A 22,951-nucleotide genomic window follows, 5' to 3' on the forward strand; every position below is an offset into this window, starting at 1 on the left:
ATTAAAGTGTAACGAAAGTTTCACACTGACTAATAATAGATTTGTCCCGTGTTAAGTTTGATCTAAATTCAATTTCTAATACTAACGGAAGATTAATATTCTGAACAACAAAATTGATGGTAAAATTAAACTATCAAACGTTACTTATTCTTTGGAGATGCATCGTGTGAAGGATATAATGGAAGTAGCACTGAGAAAAACAATATTCCATAAAATTTAAATTTATAAATAAATGATCAGATTTTCTCACTTAAATTTTCAGTAGGCCATTATATGATAAACTAATTCTTTTTCTTTTCCTTCGTCTATGAAAATATTCAAGTAAAAGTCTGTCTTCATTGAAAATAGTGTCATATTTTGTATTGGACGATATTTAAAAATTTTCCCGAAATAAAAAAATTATAAAAGAGATATACAAAATCTAAAATAAGCGCGATCCAACTCAAAGGTGTTCTTGGCTGAAATCACGCATGCCTTTTTTGGGTACAGGCAAATTACACACATGCCTAGCAAAAAAAAATAAAATTATAGCGCCCAAAGATATGTATGGGCCACAAGTGGATGAAAGAAAGCCAAGGATGAGAAGTTAAAAATTGAGTTGAAAATGAAGAAAAAGCGAACGCCATTAAGCAAACATGGAAGTTGTGTTTGTTGGTCTTTTGAGAGAGAATCACGGGAAGATATAACAGGATTTATGGATCTTTATTCTTATACAGAGACTTACAGGAATCATGAAAATAAATTCAACTCACTTAGTTTAGAATCTTAAGATAATAAATTTATAATTTTTTATTTTTATATAGTATTCAACTTTTTTATTTTTATTCGATATAAGACTTACACTCTCACCTGAAGTGTGTTGATCTCATGTCATAAACTCTTACTTGTGAGTCGCATTGGTTGAAGCTGGAAATGGTGTTCCACCATAAATAAATCTGCAAGCAAAGCATGATTTAGACTACTCACTCTTTCTTTTCAAGTAGTTTACTTGTGTGGGCCTTCTCTTGTGGCAACCAGATGTCTCACACTCCTCTTTTTCCAAAACCATAATCATACTCACTCACACAACAACAACAACCACAGCAAAACGGATTTTCAAGTGGTCCCGTACCTTTAGGTAACAAGCTTCAATTCAGATGAAGTAACTACCCAACGGGGTTTTCTATCTTTGGAACGGACTAACACAGGGTGTAGGAATCTTCACCTTCTAATCATCAAGGTACTGCGTTTTGTACCTTCAAACACCTCATTGTGTGTTAGAGCGGGAGTTTGCAACTTTTGTCATCCATTAAGAGAATGAAAGAACGAAAGAGAGAAGTGTAATTATGTGTTTTTTTGGTATCAAGAGTCCCACATCGATCAACTAAGTGTAGGTGATTAGTGTTAAGGAGTAGGGTATATGAGGGAGTGGAAGGGGTGAGACAGGCCCACGTGGCAGTCATGTCAATAGGGTCCAATGCCCACAGCTCTCTCTTTCTCAACTTCTAATCTAATCCACTCCTTGTCTCTCTTCAATTAATTCACACTCACCCTTTTTTTTATTTTTTTATTTATTTTTATATATATTATTCCACCACTTTATATATACCCCATCCCTTTTCCACTCCAACCCTAACATAACATAAAAGCATTTCTTTTCACTTCTCCTAATTCTCCTTCACTTCCTGTGTGGGGCCCTACTTCGCTTTGCTATAAAGTGTTGCCTTCTCTCCACGCGCCCTCTGCAAAATCCTCTGTTTCGATTCAACAACATCAACAACAACAACAACCTATAACTGTTACTTGTTTCGTAATCCTAATTAACGTAAAAAAAGAAACAAAAGAATCGAAAATGTTGCACTGTGCGAACACGTCGGGGAATCTGGCTGGGGACATGACAGTGTGGGAAAGACAGAGGGCGAGGATGAAGTGGCAAGAAGAGCAAGGCTACTTTTCTGCGTTCGACGCGCTTTTCTCTTCTTCTTCTTCTTCATCTCTTCATCTTCAAGATTCCTTCTTGCATCCTTCTGATTCCGGTTGTGCGCTTGGTGAAGTGGTGGCTCAGGCTCAGGCTCAACCTCGCTCGATGAATAAGCCTTCTGTTCATGGGTTTGATGCAAGTTCTTCAATTTTAAGGACTTTTAGTTGTCCACCCGCTTTGGTGGAGCCCGAGCCCGAGCCCGAGCCCAGGCCCACTGGCTCCTCGATTGGGAAAGAGAGTTCCAAGAAAAGGAAACCTGAGAAGCTTCACAATGCTAAGGTGTGTGAACAGAGATGAGAGAAGAGAACGTGTTGTGCATTCTGTGAGTGTTGTTGTGTTAAACTGACGGTTGGAGTTTTTGTTTAGTTTGTTACAGAAAATGATATGAAAGACAAGAGGATCAAAGTGGGTGCCGACGATGAACAATCCAAAATCACAGGGAGCCCCAAGAGTCATAGCAACAAGAGAGAAACCTGTGCAGATACTTCAAATTCGAAGCAAAATTCCAAAGCATCCGAGGTTCAAAATCAAAAGCCTGATTACATTCACGTGCGAGCACGTCGCGGCCAAGCCACCGATAGCCATAGCTTAGCTGAAAGAGTGAGTACTGATTAACATTTTATTTCCACGTTAAGGTTCGGTGTGTTTTTCTTTGTCTGGATTTTGGTTCTTGGATTTTAAAGTAGGTATTCTATCTCAACTTTTTGCTCAGGTTAGAAGGGAAAAAATTAGCGAGAGAATGAAGTATTTGCAAGATTTAGTACCTGGTTGCAACAAAATCACGGGAAAAGCGGGAATGCTTGATGAAATCATCAACTATGTTCAATCTCTTCAACGACAGGTTGAGGTAAGAGCCAGTGGTGCATTTCCTCTTTTCCTTTCACACTGATCTATGCGAAATTCATTTGGACCCCACTTCGTTTGCGTGGATATTAAAAACTTATTGTGTATATTATGTGATCATCATCTGCAGTTTCTGTCAATGAAATTAGCTGCGGTGAACCCAAGGCTCGACCTCAGTATTGATGATCTGTTTGAAAAAGAGGTAAGGAATATTATGCGGTTACAGTGTTTCTTATGTCTTGGTTCTGTTTTCCCGGTTCTGAAATATTTGATCTGATCCTATAGGTGTTTCCCTGTGCTGCGAATTTTCCAAACATTGGAATGTCATCAGATTTGACGAACTCTGGCTATGTTCAATTTAATTCACCACAACAAATGGTTTCGTATGGAGGATTAGACACGGTGATTAACCCTCCCTACATGGGGCTAAAAAGGAATGTATCGGTGCCTGAAACATATCTTCACTCGTCCTCTTTCACAGTAGGTTTCACCTCTCTTTATCTATTCCTTGTTGTTACATTGCTCAATGATCTCAATTTGATCTCATTTTTCTTATGCTGCAGCAATTGCTTCCCTCCTCAACATGGGAAGGTGATTTCCAAAACCTTTGCAATTTGGATTTTGATCAAGTGCGAGCCACATCTTTCCCTTCTCATTTGTCCTCAGGTAACTAAAATTTTGTGCCGTGTGGGATCACTTTTTCCTTAGCCTGCTATCTTAAAAGCAGAAAGTAGAAAGATAAAAATAGTGGATTTTAATACATGATAGAGACGTTAAGCCCCACTGATGTTGATAACAGCATATAAACGCTGAGACCTTTTCCATTAATGAGAATAAAGATTTGTTTTGTGAAAAAAATGATCTGTTTAATCATGTATGTGCTTCTTCTTTTCTTAGTACTAGCTGAGAAGGATAAGACATTAATCACATGACAAAAGGAAAAGAGACTAGGTTGTTTAGAGGCTTAATCGTGTTCAGTGAAATAAAATGGATAATATTGAAGATGAAGAAGCAAGGTTCCCTTTTTGCAATTAAGTTGTTATTGGGCAAGTTGGATGAATAGGGCAGGACCAGGAAGAATCGTTTTCTTGATGACATCTTAGCCTAGGGGATTGCAAATTGGACCCTGTCTCTCCTTGTCATTTCGCAATCTTTCTTTTTTAGACCACTTGAAATATTTACACTCTTTGGAAGTAGTTATACTAGAGCATTCAATATAAATTCTGAAAAAGTTGTTTGTTTGACATCTCTGCAGGACTGGTTGAAGCTGGCAATCATCTAAAGATGGAGATGTAGACTAGAGCTTCTATTTCCTTCTGCAACTTATCAAGATTCTTTTTGTTTTCTTTTCAAGTACATAGCATATATCAATTGTTTGTAACTTCTCCATAATATAAATAAAATTTATTACTACCTGTTAACTTCAGTCACCCTCTGAACGATCAAATCATGATATAGCCCAGTCAAGAAACCAAACAAAAGAAAAAAGTAAAGCTCGATAACGATCAGCCGCAGCCTAATCTGGGACCAAAAATCTAATCACTTTGCACAACCATTTTAATCTGCATCTCCCTCCATTCACTCACAAGTTTTGGTAAAGCGAAAATCAGTGCTGGATTTGGTGGGTGTTTAATCAAGTTAAGAATATGCTTTTATTCACATGCATAATGGGTTCTAAGTTAAAAATAACTTCTGTATTGGATCAAAAGCTTTATACTCTTGTTCATATATGAATTAAAAACACACATATCGAACTACTTCCTTTTGTTAAGTCCACATCTAAGGTAACAACATCACCACATATACTGTGAAACCAAAAAAAGACATAAATTTTATCATAAATTTGCATTTAACAGACTTTAGCAGCAAATGATGTTACAGAGAAGTTTCCTTTGTGTGCATGATTGGATTAAGAGTTACTTGGGCATCCTCCCATTTGGTTAGGTGAAGCAGAATGAAAACACAGAAGAAAGAAGGGTTTGGCCTTTGGGGACAGAATAAGGGCCTCTTGATTGGGACAGTGATAGAGAGGCCACAGAATGATGAATACAAAGGTCTAAATATGGGGTGGAGAAGAGGGTGATGAGCAGACATTTGCATCTCTTAAATTTATTGCAATGGTCTTTTGTCTCTCAACTACTTCAAACAATTGTCATTCATTTCAACCAAAATGCCCGTTTTCTAATCACGTGTCCATGTTCGCCCCCGTTTTCTGATGCTTAGAACAGTATTGACAAAGGACACTCCCGCGAAATGGAGTAGATATGTTACCATTTGTTCATTTCAGTTTCTTTCTCATGTGAACCAGACCAAAATCTCAATCAAATTTTCCATGTTCCTATGTTTTAATCTTCCATCGATCAGAGATAAGAAAAGTTTACAATCAACTTAGATAAGATTGGATTAGACTTAAAATTAATTTGTTACTACTATTAGTGATGCACCTACTTCAATCATTTGTGTGTTTGCTTCTCTTTTAACTTGATTGAAACCAAAGTATCCGAATGACATGATAATGGGGGAAGTCAAATTGGATTTAATAAGTAAGTTTGTTGATATGATATAGGTGTCGAAATAATTAAGAGGCATGAAAGGAAGTTTTCAATGTTTGGTTGCATTGGGGAGTGTGGTTTGTTATTTATCTTGGAGTGACAATGGTGGAAATGTCTCATTCATAGCAAAGATTTTGTTGATTCTTTGTTCCTGCGGATAGGGAGAGATGATATAAGAATTTGCTTTCAGTGGCCCCTCTTCACTGTTTCTCATCTTATGTCTCACTCTCTGCCCTTTCACTCACATGGGGGCTCCTTCTCCACTTTTAATCTTATTAAGGCTAAGGAATACCCACAAAGATTCCCTCTCCAAAATACTTTTTCAAACTTTTCAAACTTTTATTCACCTCTATCACATTCATCCAAATGCTATATTTATTTCAAAATATGGTTTTGTATTAAAAATTACTTAAGTTATTTTTTGAGTCAGAGAGTCAATCTATTTAACCTAACAATCTCTGGTGGATTAGATCGAGTTTAAATTTTTTTGGTTCGCTTAAATTGAGTTGAATTGATTCATTAAATGACCAAGTCATGATGGATCAAGTTAAACCGGGTTGTGTTAACTATTTTAACAACTCTATATTAAATATATAATGTGAGATATTCTTTATTGAAACCTTGCTTAATTTTATTAAAACCTTATATATATATATATATATATATATATATATATATATATATATATATATATATATATATATATATACTTTTAAATTATTTTAAACCAACATTTGTTTTTAATTTATTTAAACGATATAGCATGATTGAATTCGTAACAAGATTCAACCATTATTCTTTGAAGAAAAGATATCATGAGCGGCTAATATGTAAGTACAAAAACACACACACACACATACATATATATATATATATATATATATATATATATATATATATATATATCGGAAAATGTATGCAAATTCCCCAAATTATTATACGTTTTACTCAATAAATCGGATTAATAAAAAATTAAAAGAAAAAAATAATTTAACCTTTTTCCTTGACGTTATAGAGATACCAAAATAGATAAAATAAGAAACTAAAAACGAGACAATAATTCACGTCTAAATAATAAATTAGAGTGTTCCTTTTATTTCTTTTCAAACCTTTCTACACCAAACTTCCAATTTATTTGTTTCAAATCACATGTTCTTTTGCTCGAAATTTTATTACCTTTGGAGTGTGTTTAATTTATAAAAGAAAGCAAAATAATAGAAAAAAAAATGGAAAGTGATAATTGCTTTATATGCTTACCTTTTTCGGTACATACAGCTGCAGTCATCTTATCTTTCCTTTATTTAGAACAATGTTTGGTCTAATCTTAATATAATTTGTTATTAGTTAGGAATTAGGTTTAATTAGTTAGATATTAGGGTTTATCCTAACATTTATAAGCTTTCTGATCAAAATTGCAGAATTGAAGTAGCAATTTTGAAGTCACGACAACAAAATTCCAATGACTTTGTGATGTCAAGATCAATCTTGCCAGGACTTTTACAACTTAAAATATTTTCCTATTAACTTTTTTGTTTTTTCAAAATTTCTAAAATATTTTTACATGACTCCACTACAGTTAAGTATTTTATGAATATTATATTATTAAAAATTTCCTATATCTGAATCATTCGTCCTATATGATAGAAACTAAGCTACAAATACAATGGAGGGCTTCTCCCTACACCTCCAAGAATCTTTTCTGTACTCCCAAAATCAGATTTATTTTCATATTTGTCCATGGTAAAAAATAAAAGTTATTGTGTTTTTTGACCGCATACCCCTGCACCCCAAAAACGCCTGACGCTCTGCACCCCCAAAACAAATCCCAATAAAGCAAGAATCTGATTTTCTGCACGGATTGTGGAATCCGTGTCGGAGGACGATGAAACAGAATACACATTTCGTTTATTTTTTTTTGAATTGTACTGAAACGGAATGTGGAATCCGTGTCAGAGGACGATGAAACGGAATACACATTCCGTTTCCTTTTTTTTATTTTTACAGAAACGGATTATGGAATCCGTGTAGGACGACGCTGAAACGGATTTTAGAATCCATTTAAGTTTTTTTTGTTGGTTTTTCGTGAAATCCGTTTTAGCAGTTGTTGAATGTAATTAAGGAGTGAATCTTGATTTGGAGCAGTATGTGTGTGAAATGGAAAAAGAAAGAATGGTTAGAGAGGTATAAAGAAGAGAGAACACGTCAGCCCAGGACGAGTACTTCGCGGTGATTCACCACGTCTCCAACATCGTGCACCGCGACTTCTACCTGGAACACACCCTCAACAAGCTTCGCATCCACGTCACCTCGGAGCTAGTATTCCGTGTTCTTCGCCCCCACGCCCTCCCTCTGTTTCTTCAACTGGGCCCGATCACACCCCACCTACATCCCCACCTCCCTCGAGTTCGAACAAATCGTCATCACCCTCGCCCACGCCAACAACTATCAAACCATGTGGTCCCTCATCCGTCAAGTCACCCTCCACCACTGTCTCTCCCTCTCCCCTGCCGCCGTCGCCATCCTCATCGACGCCTACGGCCACCACCGCCACATCGACCAGGCCGTCGAGGTCTTCAACAAGGCCGCCATCCTCAACTGCCCCCAAACCCTCCCGCTCTACAACGCCCTCCTCAAATCCCTCTGCCACAACCGCCTCTTCCACGACACCTACGCCCTCCTCCGTCACATGCTCCGCAAGGAAACGAATTACGTAAGCTGTTTCGGGAAAAAATAAAAATTTTGTGGGAAACGGAATACGAATTCCGTTTCACAAAATTGTGAAACGGATTCTGTAATCCGTTTCAGAAAAAAATTCGCATTTCTTTTGAAACGGATTACAGAATCCGTTTCACAATTTTGTGAAACGGAATTCGTATTCCCACAAAACTTTAAATTTTTCCCGAAACAACTTATGTGATCTGTTTCCTAAAAGTGTGAAACAGATGCCGGAATCTGTTTCATAAAAGATTATGTGTTGTTTTCTTGAAACAGAATGTGAAAGCTGTTTCATAGTTTCTGGAACGGAATACAAATTCCGTTTCACATCATAAACAGAAAAAAAAAGTTCAGCTACCACACTTGGAGAGAAGATAAAAGGATGCAGGTTACTCACAATAACACCTTTCTTCAAACAACCAAGAAATACATAACCTTCAACCACCACAAGCACAGACACTGAGACGACACTGAGAGAATAAACTTAAAAGAAAATGAATGAAAGTGATACAAACCTCCAAAGAGGGACCACCACCACCAGACAATGAAAGAATGAAGCACGCAAAAATGAAAGCTCAGGGACGTCAGGGACCACACGAGAATGAAACGAGAATGAAACTGAGAAATTTTAAATGAAGGCACAGTGAGACACATAGACAAACGGGAGAAGAAATACTATTTGGGGGTGCAGAAGTTGGCGACGCACTACCCACTTTCAGTTATATCTTAATGAAGGGCATAATTGTAACTTTTGGAAATACAGAAGAAGTGTTGAAAGTGTAAGGAGAAGCGTGCATACAATGCTCCTCGAATAGTCTTTACGAAAACAGGCTTCATTGTGTGGTATTGTGAGCCCAATTTGATTGGGCTTTCAACTGATAAGAAAAGGCAATTGTTAAATACACCTCCGAGAATATTCCTTTTTGAAAAGAAAATTCTCCAACACAAAGCCATCTCTTCAGCCGCCGTTGTTTCTCCTTCTCTGTCATTCAACCACTGAAGAAAAGTGCAGCACAATTATAACTAAGGACCTTGAACATATAGGGTAACCTTAGATTAGTACTTTTGAATTTAAAGATTCACGATCTTAAGGAGCTTAATTACCAAGAGCAATAACCATTAAAATAAATTTTCTAAAATAGTTTTGCATGTCTCAACCATGATTAAATATTTTATGAAACAATTTTTAATTTGTATTGTTAATTTAGAAGGCGAAAGGGAAGAAGAGAATTCGAAGGTGGAGGAGCACAGACCCTGGACTCTTTCGTTCCGGAGAAGTCGAATAGTTATCTTCATCCCGAAGAAGAACCATTCCAGAATGGTCAAAATGATCAAGAAAATTGGAACGATTGAAATCTGATTTATTAAAACAAGGATAGGAAGAAAAAGAAAGATAACAATCTCCACACCTATAGATACAGGGTAAAACGAAAGACGATATACATAACAAGTATTTTACAAGTTAATTCCACTGGTAACTAGACTATTGACTCGTCTCCAGCATCTGTGGATCAAAGAAACGAAAATGCTTAAAAAATCAGCTGTAAGAAAATGTTGAAAAAAGAAGAGTAAGGTAACGAAAGCAAACCTTTACCAGGAACAATCACAATAGGTGCTGCTTTACAGTGGTGCAAGCAGTACACCCCAACACTTCCCTGTAGCACACTGAAGAAAATCACAATCACAAGATGATGCTTCAGTTCAATCATAAATGCATCATGATTGAGATATAGATAGATACAGAGAGAGTCAAAGCAAACCTTTGCAAGAAGCCTCTGCCTCTGGTCCCCAAAATTACGGCTGCAGGTTTGATCCTCTCTGCTTCCTGGCAAATTATTTTTCCTGGATCACCTTCCACAATCCTCGCTACAGTTTTCACCTGCATTTTATCATCTATTGAGATCAATCATAAAATTGCTTTCACAAAAATGAATTTCGTTTGTTTTGCAATTAACAATATCAACAATTATTTTGTACAACTAATGCACGATTGGAATCAAAGTCTTGAAAAGAAAAGGAGATGCAAACCATTGCTACTTGAAAAGCCTCAACAGCCAATTTCTCCATCAGCCCCTGGCTTATCTCATAATAATCATTCATCTTCAAATCTGCAAAAAAATCAAAGAAAAAAAACCCTAATTATCCATTTCCAGATTGAAAGGGAAAAAGAAATGAAAAAAGTAAAGGTAGAAACCGGAAACGACGTGAACGAGATGGATAGTATCAGCGAGCCTACAAAAATGAACGAGAGCCCAATCGAAAGCGTGTTTGCTGTTGAGGCCATGATCTATGGCTATGATTATGTCCCTTCCTCTTCTCCTTTCCCCGGTTTCCCTCTCCAACTCCGGCTCCGGCGCCACCGGAAGCAGAGACGGAAGTTTCACTTCTCTGTAGTTGTATTCTTCATCTTCCATTACCGTCTCCATTCTCAAAACCACTCCCCCTGATTTTCTCTTATTTTAGATGCTAATTATAACTAAATTTAACATTACTATAAATTATTATCTTGTATTTATGATTAGAATGAATCTCACTTTTGAAACAATGAGTGATGTGATGTGGCCCACACATAACGTGAAAGCGATATTTATAAAAGATCACAAATAGCGTGATCGATGTGGGACTCGGTTTTTGTTGTAAGAAGAAGAACCTGAGCAATGGCAGGGAACAGCAAGAGCAGGATTCTATTGATCGGAGGCACCGGTTACATCGGAAAGTTCATCGTGGAAGCGAGTGCCAAAGCTGGCCACCCAACCTTTGTTTTGGTGAGGGAATCCACACTTTCAAACCCTGCAAAATCCTCTCTAATCGACAAATTCAAAAGCCTCGGTGTCAATCTTGTTAAGGTAAGTTAACAACATAAATCCTCAATCATTTCTCCATGGTTTTTGTTTTCCTTATGAAAAAGAGTTTGACCTTAATTATATTTATTATGTTCAGGGAGATCTATGTGATCACCAAAGTTTGGTGAATGCCATAAAGCAAGTGGATGTGGTGATCTCCACCGTAGGCCAATTCCAGCTAGCGGACCAAGATAAGATCATTTCTGCAATTAAAGAAGCTGGAAATGTTAAGGTATTCTTCTTTCTTCTTCTTCTTCTTCTTCTTGTTTTCCCCTTTCGGTGTATAGTTTTAAATTATGAAATACAGCACATGCACTCATACAGAAATTCTATCCCTCTGAGTTTGGAATGGATGTAGATCGAACACACGTAGGTGAGCCAGTGAAATCTAAGTTTGCACAAAAGGTAAAAGTTCGTCGAAGCATTGAGGCAGAAGGAATTCCCTACACTTGTGTGTCCAACAATTTTTTTGCTGGTATCTTCCTACCCAATTTTTCACAACTTGGAGCAACAACTCCTCCCAGAGACAAAGTTATTATCCTCGGAGATGGAAATCCCAAAGGTACAATGTCATGACATAACAATTAATGCATTAATATTAATTGTCTACCTGTTAACTTCTGTTGCATCAACAGTTGTTTTTAATAAAGAAGAGGATGTTGCTACTTACACAATCAATTCAGTGGATGATCCCAGAACTTTGAACAAAATTCTCTACCTTCGACCTCCCAATAATACCTTATCATTTAATGAGCTTGTCACTCTGTGGGAAACAAAGATAGGTAAAACTCTTGAAAGAATCTATGTTTCAGAGGAACAAGTACTAAAGCAAATTCAAGGTTAGTAAGTGAGGATTATTATTCAAGTATAGTTAGATTTAGTAGTGATAATAACTTTTTCTTTTTGTTCTTTTGTAGAGTCCTCGCCACCCGTGAATACGATCCTATCAATCGATCATGCTTCTTATGTAAAGGGAGACCATACTAACTTTGAAATTGAGTCTTCATTTGGAGTGGAGGCTTCAACTTTATATCCAGATGTGAAATATACTACCGTAGATGAGATTCTTAATCAATTTATCTGAAATACAGTCTAATTCCTATGTTTATTTTCTTGATAAAATTATTATTCTTTAAATAAAGACAATTGTATATATAAAAGCACCGATTTAATTTCAATGCTTGCAAAAAGAAACAGATTTAGGTCACATTATCATAATTTTATTATTAGATTAAAGAAAATATTAAATGATTTTTTTTATGGGTGTCAGTATATTTCCTACTAGTTAACATCACATTTTATCTCTCCAACAGATATTTAACTTCAGACTTTTCAATACAAAAAATATATAACAATTTTAATAAGAAAAAAAAGGTTTTGATGTCTTATTCATATATTTTTAGCATGTACATATCAGTGCCTCTAGATATTGCGAAATATAAAAATTTTCACCATACACCACTGTCAGTCATTTTCCCCTTGGATCTTTTTAATATTGAGACCATATAACATAAAAATTTAAGATATTTATTTTAGCCGTCAAATAAGAAAATTAATATTTTAAAATGTAATTCTATTTATAGTATACCAAGCAATAGAAAAATAACCATAAACTAAGTTATAAGCATTGTTTATTTTGGAGACCTATAAAATTAGTTAGCATGCATTTAGAGTTGTAACTTCTATGAATAGTTTTTCTAAATTTGGTAGAAAAGTATGCATAAACAAGGGTTTGTTATCTCTTAATCAAAATAAACTTTTCAACGCAACTCTCATATCTTGGTTGGTGAAGTCACACCAAAATATGAAAAAACCTCTAACACAATTTTCCCTTCAGCATATGCCTCTCCCATGCATGTGGGGTACAGTCATACTTATGTGGATGAACCTTTAATATATCAATATGTGAATTTTCCACTGACAACACTTTTCGTGCAAATATTTACTTTTTCGTTTGCATCGCGGGGAATTGAATTATGACCATGATTTTTACTTTTTCGTTTTACAAAATAAGTCAAAATTCAATTCCAAGGATTTTTATTTTTTAAAATAATTAATAAAATAAAATAAATAAATGAAATACAATCATTATGTACATGGTATCTAGAGTTTTTTTTTTCTTTCGCTGCTGGTGTGCAATTTTCACCAGACCTGAAAGGAAGTTTCAGGAGCCACCATCTTGGTAAGGCCATGTCATTAGTACAGTGTCCACAAATTTTGCTGATGACTAATTTCCAGAAAAGAAACCTGAATGACTTTCTTTATTAAGGTCTTTTTCTTCCATCAAAATGGAAATGGAAATGCAAAACGTCCCATAGTCACAAATCAAATGCAATGTCTAGACAGCTTATCAATAACATCCTAAGGAATGGGCCCAGATTTTGACGCACTTTAATAGACACATTAGTGGAAACCTGAACTTATCCACCAATCTCTCTACTTTCGGTGATGGGGTGTTCAATTCAACATCCTATCTAATCTTAACGATATGTCTGGGGCAGACAGAAAGCCTAAAGCGACAGATGAACTTTGCCTTAATATGAGGCAGAACCAGTAATGGAAAAATTCTAGTATCACAAATTCAAGAATACAAGATGAGATTTACAAGAAATCCAATCAATACATGTGTACCAATATCAGCACGTCTTCATGTGTAATATAATAAATAGTGGGCAACAAGATTTTCTGCACTGCATAATGCATACGCATCCATAATACCCTAAATACAAATTCTTTCAAAAAAAAAAAAAGTGGAGGTGGGGGAATTAACTAGCCTGATTGTTCAGAAAACCTAACAAAGTAGATCCTCATTGTGAGAGCAAAGTTTTTCAGTCTGCTCGAGAGCCACTGCTACCTGCAGAAGATTTCTTACCAGTATACTTCTGCCAAATATTAAAAGAAACAGTGTTATGTTTCAGGAAGAAAGGACACAAATATAAAAACAAATCTTTTGCTGCACTGAAGTTACAAAAGAAATACTAACAATTGTACAAATAAACTATGGAAGGGAAATCTAAGAATAAGACCAACCTGCTTCCCCAAGTTAAATGGGATATATTTGTATTTGATCATGTGTGCAACTTGGCGCCTCATTGTAAGGACAAAGAGAACAAACCAGTAACAGAGTAATATAGGCCAAAAGACAGGAACATCAAACGGGGAAAAGAAGGTCATCACAAACGCTATGCAGAGAGCCTTGGTGAAAGAATACCTACACCCATTACAAAATTCACACGCATGAAAAACAACAACCACTTTCAGTAAATAAAGAACTTACAGATACAAATGAACTTACACCACCCAAATCACTTCCAATTTAGACACCAGTTAGATAACTACCAGAAAGTACTTCAGAAAAAGAAATTACGATAAAAGGAATTAAGTTTCCCACATAAATAGTTTAGAACTTTCTCATTTATACGCATCAATTTATTCCAAAAACTGATTTTAATTACAGGAGAAACTAACGACTTTTTTGGTGGATATATTTCTCTATTAACACTTTTAATAAAAAAAAATATGAAGTAAATGTTTCCACAAACTCAAATCAGTTCATGCATTGGTTAGAAATTATATTTTGGATAAACTAATACGAGAAAATTTTACAACTTAAGATACAAATAAGCTAACTTTAGTTTTTGCATAAACATATTTCATATTTTCTTCTTTTAGAAGTATTTACGGAATATTTTATCCAAACCGGCCCTTAATTCATCTTATCATCTAATTTTCTTCTAAGTGATTACTGAGAATTAGTTTATTATTACACAATCTAATTTTAAGATAAGTTTTTCAATAAAAGCTTCGAGATTACATAAGCTAATTTTAAGATGAGTTTTTCAATAAAAGCTTCGAGATGAGAAAAATAAAAAGAAAAAATAAATTCATTCTTTCATAATCTATAATTAACTTATATACAACTTAATGCCTAAAAGTTCTTATACATTAGCCCTAAATCTTGACTTTTACATAAGTTAATCACACCTCATAGAGAAACTTATGTCATTATCTTTTCTTTCTATTCCTCTTTCATACATTCCTTATGGAGAAACTCTTCCAATAGAACCCTAAGTTTAATTCCCTTCATCTTCCTATTTCCTCTCCGTGTAAGTGCAACATGGTAAACTCAGGCAGTTACAAACTGGACTATAAACTATCGTTTATGATGCAATTACAAATCCAGGGATACGAAAAAAAATAAAAATCCTGAATTAGCATAACTTAAAATAAAAATTAGAAAGAGTGTGCGTGGAAAGTTACCAGAACTTAAACTCAGGGAGGCGGCGAATGAAGGGTTTGAACTCATCGGATCCTTTGGTGGGAAGCAAAGGGGAGTTGGAGGGATCGAGCTCTGGATCAACCAAAGGGGATAGAAAACCAATCAAGAGATTGAGGAGGTAGATTCCGAGGCCGTAAGAGACAACGTAAAACCCCTGAACGTAAACAATACGCAAGACGTAGATGGATGCCATGACCAATGTCCCAATCCATCTGTAGGCGGAATGAGGGGTAGATTTGTCCAGATAATACTGAAACAGCTTAGAGAACTCCTGCAGATATTGCTTCACCGGCGCAGACGACGGAGCAGCACCACCGCCACTTCCCTCCATTCCGACGCTTCAAATTTAGAATCCCAACAAACGAACACAATCGTTCACTGTTGATGTTATTTATCAAGGTTTAGGAAACAGGGGGAAAGGAGATCTGGGAAGGTGTCTTGCGGGGAAAAGAAACCCTAAGAAGGTGGAAAAGAAACGAAAAGAAGAGAAAAGAAAGAGAATTGAACAAGAATTGAAGCTGACCTGTGCGTGCGGATCTACAAGGTGGGTTGTTTGGGTTTGAATGTTTGATTCCGTCAACCAAGTTCTCTTCTGTGTCTCATTTCATGTTAAGAGGATGGAAGTGGAAAGTAAGGTTCTGTTTTGTGTTCTATGTTATGTGTCATGTGCTTCTAATGCTAACTCACTCACCACCTTCTTTCTTACTTACCATATGTACCCTTCTTCACTGCATATAATTTTCACAAGTAAAATCATAAAAATTATTATTTATTATTTTCACTTTCAATGTAAATTCAAAGGTTATTTCCGTTCTAATATTGTCTTTTTTCTTGCAAATAAATAGCTATAACTTTTTTAAAGAAAATAAAAATTCGAAGGTATTTCCGTTCTAATATTGTCTTTTTCTTGCAAGGTTCCTTGAAGTGGGCTTTGCCGAGCGGCCCAATAGATTATGGCCGTGCCTCTATCCTGCACCCCCCACATTATCAGAAAAAGTTAGAGTCGAATTAATAAAATTCAAAACTTTTATTAGATACTCAATCCAATTAAATTCTATATTTTAATTCAAACATACGAATTTTAGACCCGTGAACATGTCGACTAATTATTAATTTAAATATAAAATTCTAATTTATTCCACAATTTTGTACTTGTACTCTACTCACTCAATGCTAACAATTTCTTTCTCTTTTCTGGTTTTTTTTTCTTGCTTGTATTGTTTTTCTCTTGTTGTTGGCTTCTTCTTCGTGCATCCGTACATAGTTTGCAGAAGTAGTCTTCAAGCATTACTGTATCAGATCAGTGATTACGAATCATAGTTCCATCTTTCACATGACATCCACTTTGCTCCAAGGCAAATTCAAAGAAGCCACCTCCATTAATGGTGGAATTAACACATGGGGGAGCAAACTGCAGAATTATATCTCTCAATGTGAGAAAACCTGTAACTTGCTCCTTATCATTGACGAGAAAGCTGAAACTGCTGTTAGTCTCTGTGGTATGCTCCATTATTTGCTTCAGCGTTTCATTTTCATTGCTGGCAACTGGCAAGTCCATTCTGGGTATGAAGCTGTTCTTCAGCCGAAGACTTCCTGCGGTGAGAAAAGCCCCTTGATCACGTTCAATGCTTGGCTTAGTTTCTGCTTTCTCAGTCTCCATGTGAATGAATTCCCCCACAGTTAAAATCCTGTCATTGCATATAAACAGTCACCTCTGTCATATTGGTTACTGTAATTATCGAGAGATAGGACATGTCTTGAACTTACGTTCTACTTCTAAAGATGTCATTATTCTTTACAAGAATATGAACATCACTTTTCCTCACATTACCAAGGAGCTTCTTTGTTTCTCGATCTACAACAGCTACTGCACTAGTTTGGTTTTGGCAGAACGTCTTTAAAGCATCTGCGACAGTTTGGTCTGCAAATACACAACTAGGATTTTCTAGGCCTTCAAATCTGTGCAAGGACAAGAAAAGGGTCAGAGAGAAACAAATCAAGATTGCGAATTCACTTTAGCAAGTGGAGAATAGATGTATCATGTATGTATGTATGTACATTAAGGAATGTGAGTTGAATACCGCAAATCTGACAAGTTCTTGTCTGCAATGTTATCAAACCACTCTAGTTCACTTGATTGAAGAAGGTGTTGGACTACTGCATTCTAGCAGCATATTACTGTAAGATATCTGTGCTTCAGCCATATAATTCTAAACCTGTGCTTAACTCAGCAGATACCTGTGTAACAAAACCGATGATTCCATCTTCACGTTGCTGCACGACCGGCAAAACGTGCACCTGATGCTTAGAGAGAAGTAGCAGTGCATGCAAAACCGTATCATCCAAGTTTACGGGGAAAAATGGTTCCCAGAGGAATGACATAGCCAACTCGCTAATCTACAACTCAAGAAGTATAAGTCGATTTTAATCTAATATATTCAAAAAGTGAAGGTAGCATAAAGAAAACGCAGGAAACCTTGGTTTGCCCAATCTGAGGAATCTGGTCCAGGACGGAGAAAAAGCCACCGTTCTTGATAGATTTGAGATTGTCTGTGATCTTTTCATATTCCTTTCAAATACCATGTGTGATTAGAATGGCATGGCATTTGGGTGGGGGAATCAATCACAGATAGAAAGGTAATACCTCAAGGCACCAAAGAACCATGCTTGTAAAATCAACGAGACCAATGTACTGATCTGAAAACGTCATGTTAACCGCATCGGAGTCCATGTCGACAATTGCTGCAGAAAACACGTCCTTTTCGTACAACGTATGAATTGCATCCCTTAAACTGTCTCCGGCTTTCAATTCCAAAACTTCGGATACAAGAGACCGGACATGCATTGAATCATGTAATGTTCACGACATGCATTGATTCTTGAACATAAACATAAGTGGGCAACGAATGTAATAAAAGTACCAGGTGAGTTTTTTATGCCAGGTATCGAATTAATGGGTATGCGATCAAGAAATTGCTGAAGGGCGGTGCCAGAATCAATCTGCACGTGTTGGCGGTCACCATTGTCGAGGCTTGAAGTGAGGTTCTTTGCCTTGTCTTCTAACCCACCTTCCGAGACGTTCAACACTTCCGCTGTTTTCACGGATTGCATTGTCTTCGTTTCTTCTTCTCCGTGCGCAAAACTCCGTGCATTTAATTTAGCTCAACAACTCTTTCACTTTTCCCATTCCTCCTCACTCACCACCTGTGCCTCTCACCGCACGTTTAGGACTTTGACCTTCTTCAAACTCAGAACTTCCGCATCTCCGTCTCTTCATAATCACTTATCCCGAATGGAGAATTATTTACTATAGATCTAACCAATTTCACGTGGCAGGTGACTTCATTGTTTAATTTACAAAAAAGATGCATTTTTTAACCATACTTCTTAATTTAAGAAAACAAGTATATAGTGATATATGAATATGAATGTATCGTTGAATTGAAACCACTTACTTTTCTTTTTATAGTATTACCATATAACATGATAGTGCCATTTTCCTAGGAATATTTGGTATTCATTGCCACTGCCACTATTTTCATGACACTCTCATCATTAAATTTAAGATTTTGTTAGCGCTTCAGTTGACGTATGACTGTAAACAAAAACTGATGGTTATGACAAATAATAATCTAGAAAGTGGTAAAGAAACTTCGCAGCTCAGAATCGGTCCTTCAATTTATTTGCTTTCATGCGACTTGGCTTTCATGTTTTATTCATTCTATTTTTACATGTAGTGGTGGGTGGGGGAAGGGTGATTCTATTTTACAAATAGAGAATCGGTGTTCTGCTTTCTCCATTGTCACACCTAACACAGCATTGCGTTCTGTCCGCAGAGATGTTTGAGTGTGTTCCTCACAATGCTTCTTTCACCTAGCGCCTCTGGGCAAACCGCCCAAGACATAAGCTCTATCCTTTCATATGACAGTGCCATCTTCTATTGTTGCTTTCTCCGCTATGATGGTGATTCCTGATCGAATGTAAAACCCGTCTTCTGGTCTATCTGCCTCTTGAACGCCCTACATAGAAAGCATTTGAGTTGGTAGCCAAGACACAAATAGTTTGCTTAAACCAGAAAACATGTGACTGTAAAACACGATCAAAGATAAAATCATGCTTACATCTTTGTTCTTGATGATGACATCTTTCCCAATTTTTGCATTCTTGTCAATGATACAGTTCCTTCAACAAAGTTAACAAATTTATGTGAACAACTGTGTTACTATGACAATGCTATTTCTTATCACGATATTCATTCAATATATTTTCAGGCCCATAAAAAGATTCAATAATCTAGCGTCCATTAACTATGTATGAGTTAAAAGTACCTAATTTTGGTATTCCTTCCAATCCCAATTGGGACCTTCCCCTCTGCCAGGAGAGAAGCAATTTCGGATTCAGTTTGGTAATAGTCCGCTCCCATCAGTACAGTGTCCTGCAAAAGAAGGTATCGGTTAAAGAGGAATTTTAAGTGGGGTGGTGTAGCATAACAGGTCTAGAATGTGAAGTGTTTGTTGTTTACCAGAATTTCAACTCCATAATCCAAACGTGAACGTTCACCCACAACGGAGTGTTGCACTGTGCATTCTCGTAGGAAACATCCATGGGAGATAATGGCATCCACGATCTACCAAAGAAACTCAAACAGAATGAGCAAACATTTCATGATGTTACTCTTTTATTTCAAATAATTTCATGATGTTACTAACATATTATGAGATAGAATTTTATCAATGTCATACCCTGCATTTGTCAATCTTAGTTGGTGGTAGGAATCCTGGAGATGTGTAAATGGGAGTCTTGGGGTCATAAAATTCGAACTCGTGACTCTGCAAGAGAATGGCTTTGAGCATATGAGTGTCATAAATTTGAAAACTATTAAATTAGAAAAATGATAGCCATAAACACCTTCAACCTACCTCTTCAGTAAGAGCCAAGTTAGCATCATAAAAGGATTTTATTGTTCCAATGTCTTCCCAATAATCTCTGAAAAAATATGACTGCAAAAACAACAAACATATAACTCTTTTACCTCCGCCATAGCTATAATTAGAACTCTAACGTACAGAAACATGTGAAAGAAGATATATTCATGCAATTTTCTCTTACTTGGACATTGTGGTCCCTCACAGCTGCAGGGATGATTTCAGATCCGAAGTCATTGGAGGTAGGATGTCTACATTCTAGAAGATTGAGTAAAACGTCTGTCTTGAATACATAAACCCCCATAGATGCAATATATGGTGACTTCAGTGCATCTGGGGGTGACAACCCAAGAAGAGAGGTGTCCACTTGCTGCAAGAATACAACAGGAATATGAGTACATATCAGATAAATATACATTGAGAACATATTCCTATGATGGCAACAAGTTTTGTAGAAAAATCAAATGACTATGGCAAGGAAAAGAAAAGGATGAAACATCAGAATTGAAGGCTTATTTTGGTCCAGCAAGTTCACGGAAAATGCTATAATGCAAAAGATAATCACTCCTACAAGGAGGAAAGACTCTTGAAATGGTAATTTTCTTTTTCTTTTCCTTTCTAGCAGTGAGCAACCACAACAAAATTACTAGATAACATGAAAACAGAAAGAAAGAAGATGCAACATTAGGTTAGATTGTGAATTACCATTGCTGTCATATCATCACCCTTTGGTTTTTCTGAAAATTGAATGATGCGGCCTCTATCATCTAGTTTAACCAATCCATAATCTGAAGCACGGCTGTAAAGCAGATAAATAAATTTGTAATTTTTTTGTTACCAGAAAATTAGTGGTTTCTATTTACTCACCCTGGAAAGAAATTAAGAAAAACTATAATTTGTTCTTTATATAAACGAGGGGTAGTATCAAGCAAAAAAAAAAAAACATATCTGTCTGAACACACCTGTTACCCACAGCAGCACATGAAACAGTGATATCAGCATTTTTGTCAATGTGACTCTGTTCATTTGTAACCAAAGTAAATCAGAAAACTTTTGATAAATAAAAATAGTATCCATTATACAAAAACAATTACACTGCAAACCTGTATTAGGTCCATGTAATCCATTCGATATAGATGATCTCCAGCCAAGATCAATACATTCTCAACGTTTGTGTTCTTGGCATCCTGCAAGAAAGACCCTATTACTTGTAGAGGAGCTCAAACCGTGATAAGAAAAGGCCAAGTAGTATATAAAAAAAAAAAAAAAAAATTCACACCCACCTCAAATACCCAAGTGAATTGCCTCACAGCATCTGCAGTTCCTTGGAACCACTTCTTTCCGGCCTCTCCCGGTGTTTGAGTAGCCGCCAGAACCTGTTAGGAGTTTAGGGTAGCTTAATTAGTGACCACATGAATAATTAAGAACCACAAAACTGAAAGTGGTCAACCAAGAACTCTAGTGGCTCATATTTCTCCATCAACCACAGCAACCAAAAGTGGTGGTGTAGCACTTACTTCCACGGTCCCATCCCCAAAGTTGATGCCATTCCCAAAATAGGTGCGGGCGATGTGACGGTTGAGAGATGCAGAGTTGAACTGAGTCAGCACAAATATCTTGTTGATGCCACTGTTGATGCAGTTGCTCATAGGGATGTCTATAAGCCTGTAGCATCCCCCCACAGGCACCTGAAAACGCATTGCATGCCACACACCATGTCAACGACAACTTAATATTCAGACCAAAACAACCACAACATTAAACAACTTAGGATTCACTTACCGCAGGTGTGGCAGCGCGTTGGGTGAGGGGAAATAGCTGCTTCCCAGGTCCTCCACCCAGTATGATGGAAACAACATTTTTAGGATCAGCCCTTCGTCTCATGAATGAAGGCACTTGCAAGGACTGAAACTCAAAACACACCAAATAAAAATGCAACCACACAAACAAAGAAAAAGGTCCAAGAATGTAGAAGGTGAATCCCAGAATCGAATTCAACTCACCACTGATTCTTTGGCATCGTTTGAAGTGAGGATAGCAGATGCAACATCATGCGGCACCCTCCTCTGGCTTCTTGAACATTTGGCCAACCGATTCGTCACAAAGGCACTGCTGTTCAGGCCAAGTTTCAGTCTTTCCCCAAGAAAGCTACTTTCTTGACGAAAAAGATGGCCTTTCTGTGAGTTCACCAAGTGAGCATTGGCTTTCAGGGTCACACAAGAAGAAGCCATTGCAGTGATCTCAACTCACTGCTAAAGAAGTGATGGGTGAGATGCTGAGTTACAAACTCTGTGAAGTGTGCATTACATAAAGGGCATGAGATATACTGTAATAAATTAAATAACATAAAGAAAAAAGCTTACCTTGACACAAAGGAAGGCGAAGGTGAAGAGGATTAAATTAATGAAATTTTGTAAGTATGCAATAAAGTGGAGGAAATCAGAAGAACCAATAACAGTGATTTTGATTTTTGAGATTATTGAAGGTCAATCATTAGACTTATAATGCGATCGAGTGGTGATGAAGGTACCAGAGGTTGCCTTTATTGGCTCACGAGAAAAATCTTATGGTTTTTGATAACTATTCTTAGTTTCCAAAAACTATAGAAAAGGTAGCATATATATAAAATAATGTTGCCTTGCCGCTGTAGTCCAAGCCCCCCAATTCCCATAGTCCAAGTTTCTAGGTGTCTGCGCCACGTGGGATGGACATTAAGGAACAAAGACATGTCATCGATTACGGTCACTGCTCCTAAATGAAATCAAATAAAATCAAATAATTGATATATAGATTCGTTCCAAAAATGTTGATGTGAATTTCTACGGTTCATATTT

The 22,951-nt window shown here is 36.6% G+C and overlaps 6 protein-coding genes across 14 annotated transcripts; 2 read left to right on the forward strand and 4 right to left on the reverse strand.

The window, feature by feature from the left end:
- Positions 1 to 1,609: 1,609 nt before the first annotated feature.
- LOC114162414 (transcription factor bHLH63-like) lies at positions 1,610 to 4,229 on the forward strand. The gene is made up of 7 exons (XM_028046285.2): positions 1,610 to 2,239; positions 2,327 to 2,560; positions 2,673 to 2,807; positions 2,934 to 3,005; positions 3,089 to 3,283; positions 3,367 to 3,469; positions 4,059 to 4,229. Exons 1-7 carry the CDS (start codon positions 1,832 to 1,834, stop codon positions 4,097 to 4,099), a joined length of 1,188 nt encoding a protein of 395 aa, XP_027902086.1. The 5' UTR covers positions 1,610 to 1,831; the 3' UTR covers positions 4,100 to 4,229.
- A 5,181-nt stretch (positions 4,230 to 9,410) lies between these two features.
- RD2 (Adenine nucleotide alpha hydrolases-like superfamily protein) lies at positions 9,411 to 10,624 on the reverse strand. 6 transcript variants are annotated; one of them, XM_028086534.2, is made up of 5 exons: positions 10,307 to 10,624; positions 10,099 to 10,178; positions 9,831 to 9,949; positions 9,659 to 9,725; positions 9,411 to 9,574 (listed from the first exon to the last, which is right to left on the reverse strand). In XM_028086534.2, the coding sequence occupies exons 1-4, from the start codon at positions 10,494 to 10,496 to the stop codon at positions 9,674 to 9,676; spliced, it is 441 nt and encodes a 146-aa protein (XP_027942335.1). In that variant the 5' UTR covers positions 10,497 to 10,624; the 3' UTR covers positions 9,411 to 9,574; positions 9,659 to 9,673. The 6 variants fall into 6 exon arrangements, with proteins under 6 accessions (XP_027942335.1, XP_027942331.1, XP_027942333.1 ...); XM_028086530.2 differs by having other exon boundaries at positions 9,659 to 9,735; positions 10,307 to 10,614; XM_028086532.2 differs by having other exon boundaries at positions 9,665 to 9,725; positions 10,265 to 10,604.
- A 71-nt stretch (positions 10,625 to 10,695) lies between these two features.
- LOC114196036 (phenylcoumaran benzylic ether reductase POP1-like) lies at positions 10,696 to 12,091 on the forward strand. Its single transcript, XM_028086527.2, has 5 exons — positions 10,696 to 10,916; positions 11,011 to 11,145; positions 11,238 to 11,475; positions 11,549 to 11,752; positions 11,831 to 12,091. The coding sequence occupies exons 1-5, from the start codon at positions 10,728 to 10,730 to the stop codon at positions 11,995 to 11,997; spliced, it is 933 nt and encodes a 310-aa protein (XP_027942328.1). The 5' UTR covers positions 10,696 to 10,727; the 3' UTR covers positions 11,998 to 12,091.
- Positions 12,092 to 13,467: 1,376 nt separating this feature from the next.
- LOC114195983 (protein RER1B-like) lies at positions 13,468 to 15,897 on the reverse strand. Of its 3 annotated transcripts, none has more exons than XM_028086445.2 (4): positions 15,716 to 15,897; positions 15,174 to 15,570; positions 13,944 to 14,124; positions 13,468 to 13,795 (listed from the first exon to the last, which is right to left on the reverse strand). In XM_028086445.2, exons 2-4 carry the CDS (start codon positions 15,521 to 15,523, stop codon positions 13,742 to 13,744), a joined length of 585 nt encoding a protein of 194 aa, XP_027942246.1. In that variant the 5' UTR covers positions 15,524 to 15,570; positions 15,716 to 15,897; the 3' UTR covers positions 13,468 to 13,741. The 3 variants fall into 3 exon arrangements, with proteins under 3 accessions (XP_027942246.1, XP_027942249.1, XP_027942247.1); XM_028086448.2 differs by having other exon boundaries at positions 15,174 to 15,530; positions 15,716 to 15,874; XM_028086446.2 differs by having other exon boundaries at positions 15,174 to 15,617; positions 15,716 to 15,869.
- Positions 15,898 to 16,290: 393 nt separating this feature from the next.
- LOC114195984 (SNF1-related protein kinase regulatory subunit gamma-1-like) lies at positions 16,291 to 18,696 on the reverse strand. Its single transcript, XM_028086449.2, has 7 exons — positions 18,114 to 18,696; positions 17,837 to 18,009; positions 17,669 to 17,761; positions 17,431 to 17,589; positions 17,274 to 17,356; positions 16,960 to 17,151; positions 16,291 to 16,880 (listed from the first exon to the last, which is right to left on the reverse strand). The coding sequence occupies exons 1-7, from the start codon at positions 18,301 to 18,303 to the stop codon at positions 16,493 to 16,495; spliced, it is 1,278 nt and encodes a 425-aa protein (XP_027942250.1). The 5' UTR covers positions 18,304 to 18,696; the 3' UTR covers positions 16,291 to 16,492.
- Positions 18,697 to 18,844: 148 nt separating this feature from the next.
- On the reverse strand, positions 18,845 to 22,781 carry LOC114164408 (glucose-1-phosphate adenylyltransferase large subunit 1-like). 2 transcript variants are annotated; one of them, XM_028049077.2, is made up of 15 exons: positions 22,481 to 22,781; positions 22,121 to 22,366; positions 21,900 to 22,022; positions 21,635 to 21,805; positions 21,401 to 21,493; positions 21,221 to 21,304; positions 21,080 to 21,135; positions 20,823 to 20,916; positions 20,302 to 20,487; positions 20,112 to 20,192; positions 19,935 to 20,021; positions 19,715 to 19,819; positions 19,521 to 19,627; positions 19,314 to 19,374; positions 18,845 to 19,211 (listed from the first exon to the last, which is right to left on the reverse strand). In XM_028049077.2, the coding sequence occupies exons 2-15, from the start codon at positions 22,346 to 22,348 to the stop codon at positions 19,110 to 19,112; spliced, it is 1,578 nt and encodes a 525-aa protein (XP_027904878.1). In that variant the 5' UTR covers positions 22,349 to 22,366; positions 22,481 to 22,781; the 3' UTR covers positions 18,845 to 19,109. The 2 variants fall into 2 exon arrangements, with proteins under 2 accessions (XP_027904878.1, XP_027904879.1); XM_028049078.2 differs by having other exon boundaries at positions 22,121 to 22,369; positions 22,481 to 22,716.
- Between the last annotated feature and the right edge of the window lie 170 nt (positions 22,782 to 22,951).

Source organism: Vigna unguiculata, chromosome 9 (genome assembly GCF_037176805.1).
Source record: "Vigna unguiculata cultivar grain cowpea cultivar isolate G323 ecotype 2 chromosome 9, ASM3717680v1, whole genome shotgun sequence".
Lineage (NCBI taxonomy): Eukaryota > Viridiplantae > Streptophyta > Magnoliopsida > Fabales > Fabaceae > Vigna > Vigna unguiculata.

Bases quoted from the DNA above. Each gene is read 5' to 3' on its own strand.
- RD2 (XM_028086528.2), bottom strand. From the start codon at position 10,496: ATGGAGACGGTAATGGAAGATGAAGAATACAACTACAGAGAAGTGAAA. The intron at 9,736-9,830 runs GTTTGCTTTGAC...GATTTTCTTCAG, and splicing joins GGCAGAGGCTTCTTGCAAAG to TGTGCTACAGGGAAGTGTTG. The intron at 9,575-9,658 runs GTTTGCTTTCGT...TTTGATCCACAG, and splicing joins TGTGATTGTTCCTGGTAAAG to ATGCTGGAGACGAGTCAATA.
- LOC114164408 (XM_028049077.2), bottom strand. From the start codon at position 22,348: ATGGCTTCTTCTTGTGTGACCCTGAAAGCCAATGCTCACTTGGTGAAC. The intron at 20,917-21,079 runs GTGTGTTCAGAC...TCTGCTTTACAG, and splicing joins TGTGCTGCTGTGGGTAACAG to CCGTGCTTCAGATTATGGAT. The intron at 20,022-20,111 runs GTAGGTTGAAGG...ATTCTCTTGCAG, and splicing joins ACTTGGCTCTTACTGAAGAG to AGTCACGAGTTCGAATTTTA.
- LOC114195983 (XM_028086445.2), bottom strand. From the start codon at position 15,523: ATGGAGGGAAGTGGCGGTGGTGCTGCTCCGTCGTCTGCGCCGGTGAAG. The intron at 14,125-15,173 runs GTAACTTTCCAC...TAATGGGTGTAG, and splicing joins CTCCCTGAGTTTAAGTTCTG to GTATTCTTTCACCAAGGCTC. The intron at 13,796-13,943 runs GTTGGTCTTATT...AATATTTGGCAG, and splicing joins CATTTAACTTGGGGAAGCAG to AAGTATACTGGTAAGAAATC.
- LOC114162414 (XM_028046285.2), top strand. From the start codon at position 1,832: ATGTTGCACTGTGCGAACACGTCGGGGAATCTGGCTGGGGACATGACA. The intron at 2,808-2,933 runs GTAAGAGCCAGT...CATCATCTGCAG, and splicing joins CTCTTCAACGACAGGTTGAG to TTTCTGTCAATGAAATTAGC. The intron at 3,006-3,088 runs GTAAGGAATATT...CTGATCCTATAG, and splicing joins ATGATCTGTTTGAAAAAGAG to GTGTTTCCCTGTGCTGCGAA.
- LOC114195984 (XM_028086449.2), bottom strand. From the start codon at position 18,303: ATGCAATCCGTGAAAACAGCGGAAGTGTTGAACGTCTCGGAAGGTGGG. The intron at 18,010-18,113 runs GTACTTTTATTA...TTGTATCCGAAG, and splicing joins TGGCATAAAAAACTCACCTG to TTTTGGAATTGAAAGCCGGA. The intron at 16,881-16,959 runs GTAAGTTCAAGA...ATGCAATGACAG, and splicing joins GACATCTTTAGAAGTAGAAC to GATTTTAACTGTGGGGGAAT.
- LOC114196036 (XM_028086527.2), top strand. From the start codon at position 10,728: ATGGCAGGGAACAGCAAGAGCAGGATTCTATTGATCGGAGGCACCGGT. The intron at 11,146-11,237 runs GTATTCTTCTTT...GCACTCATACAG, and splicing joins AAGAAGCTGGAAATGTTAAG to AAATTCTATCCCTCTGAGTT. The intron at 11,753-11,830 runs GTTAGTAAGTGA...GTTCTTTTGTAG, and splicing joins AGTACTAAAGCAAATTCAAG to AGTCCTCGCCACCCGTGAAT.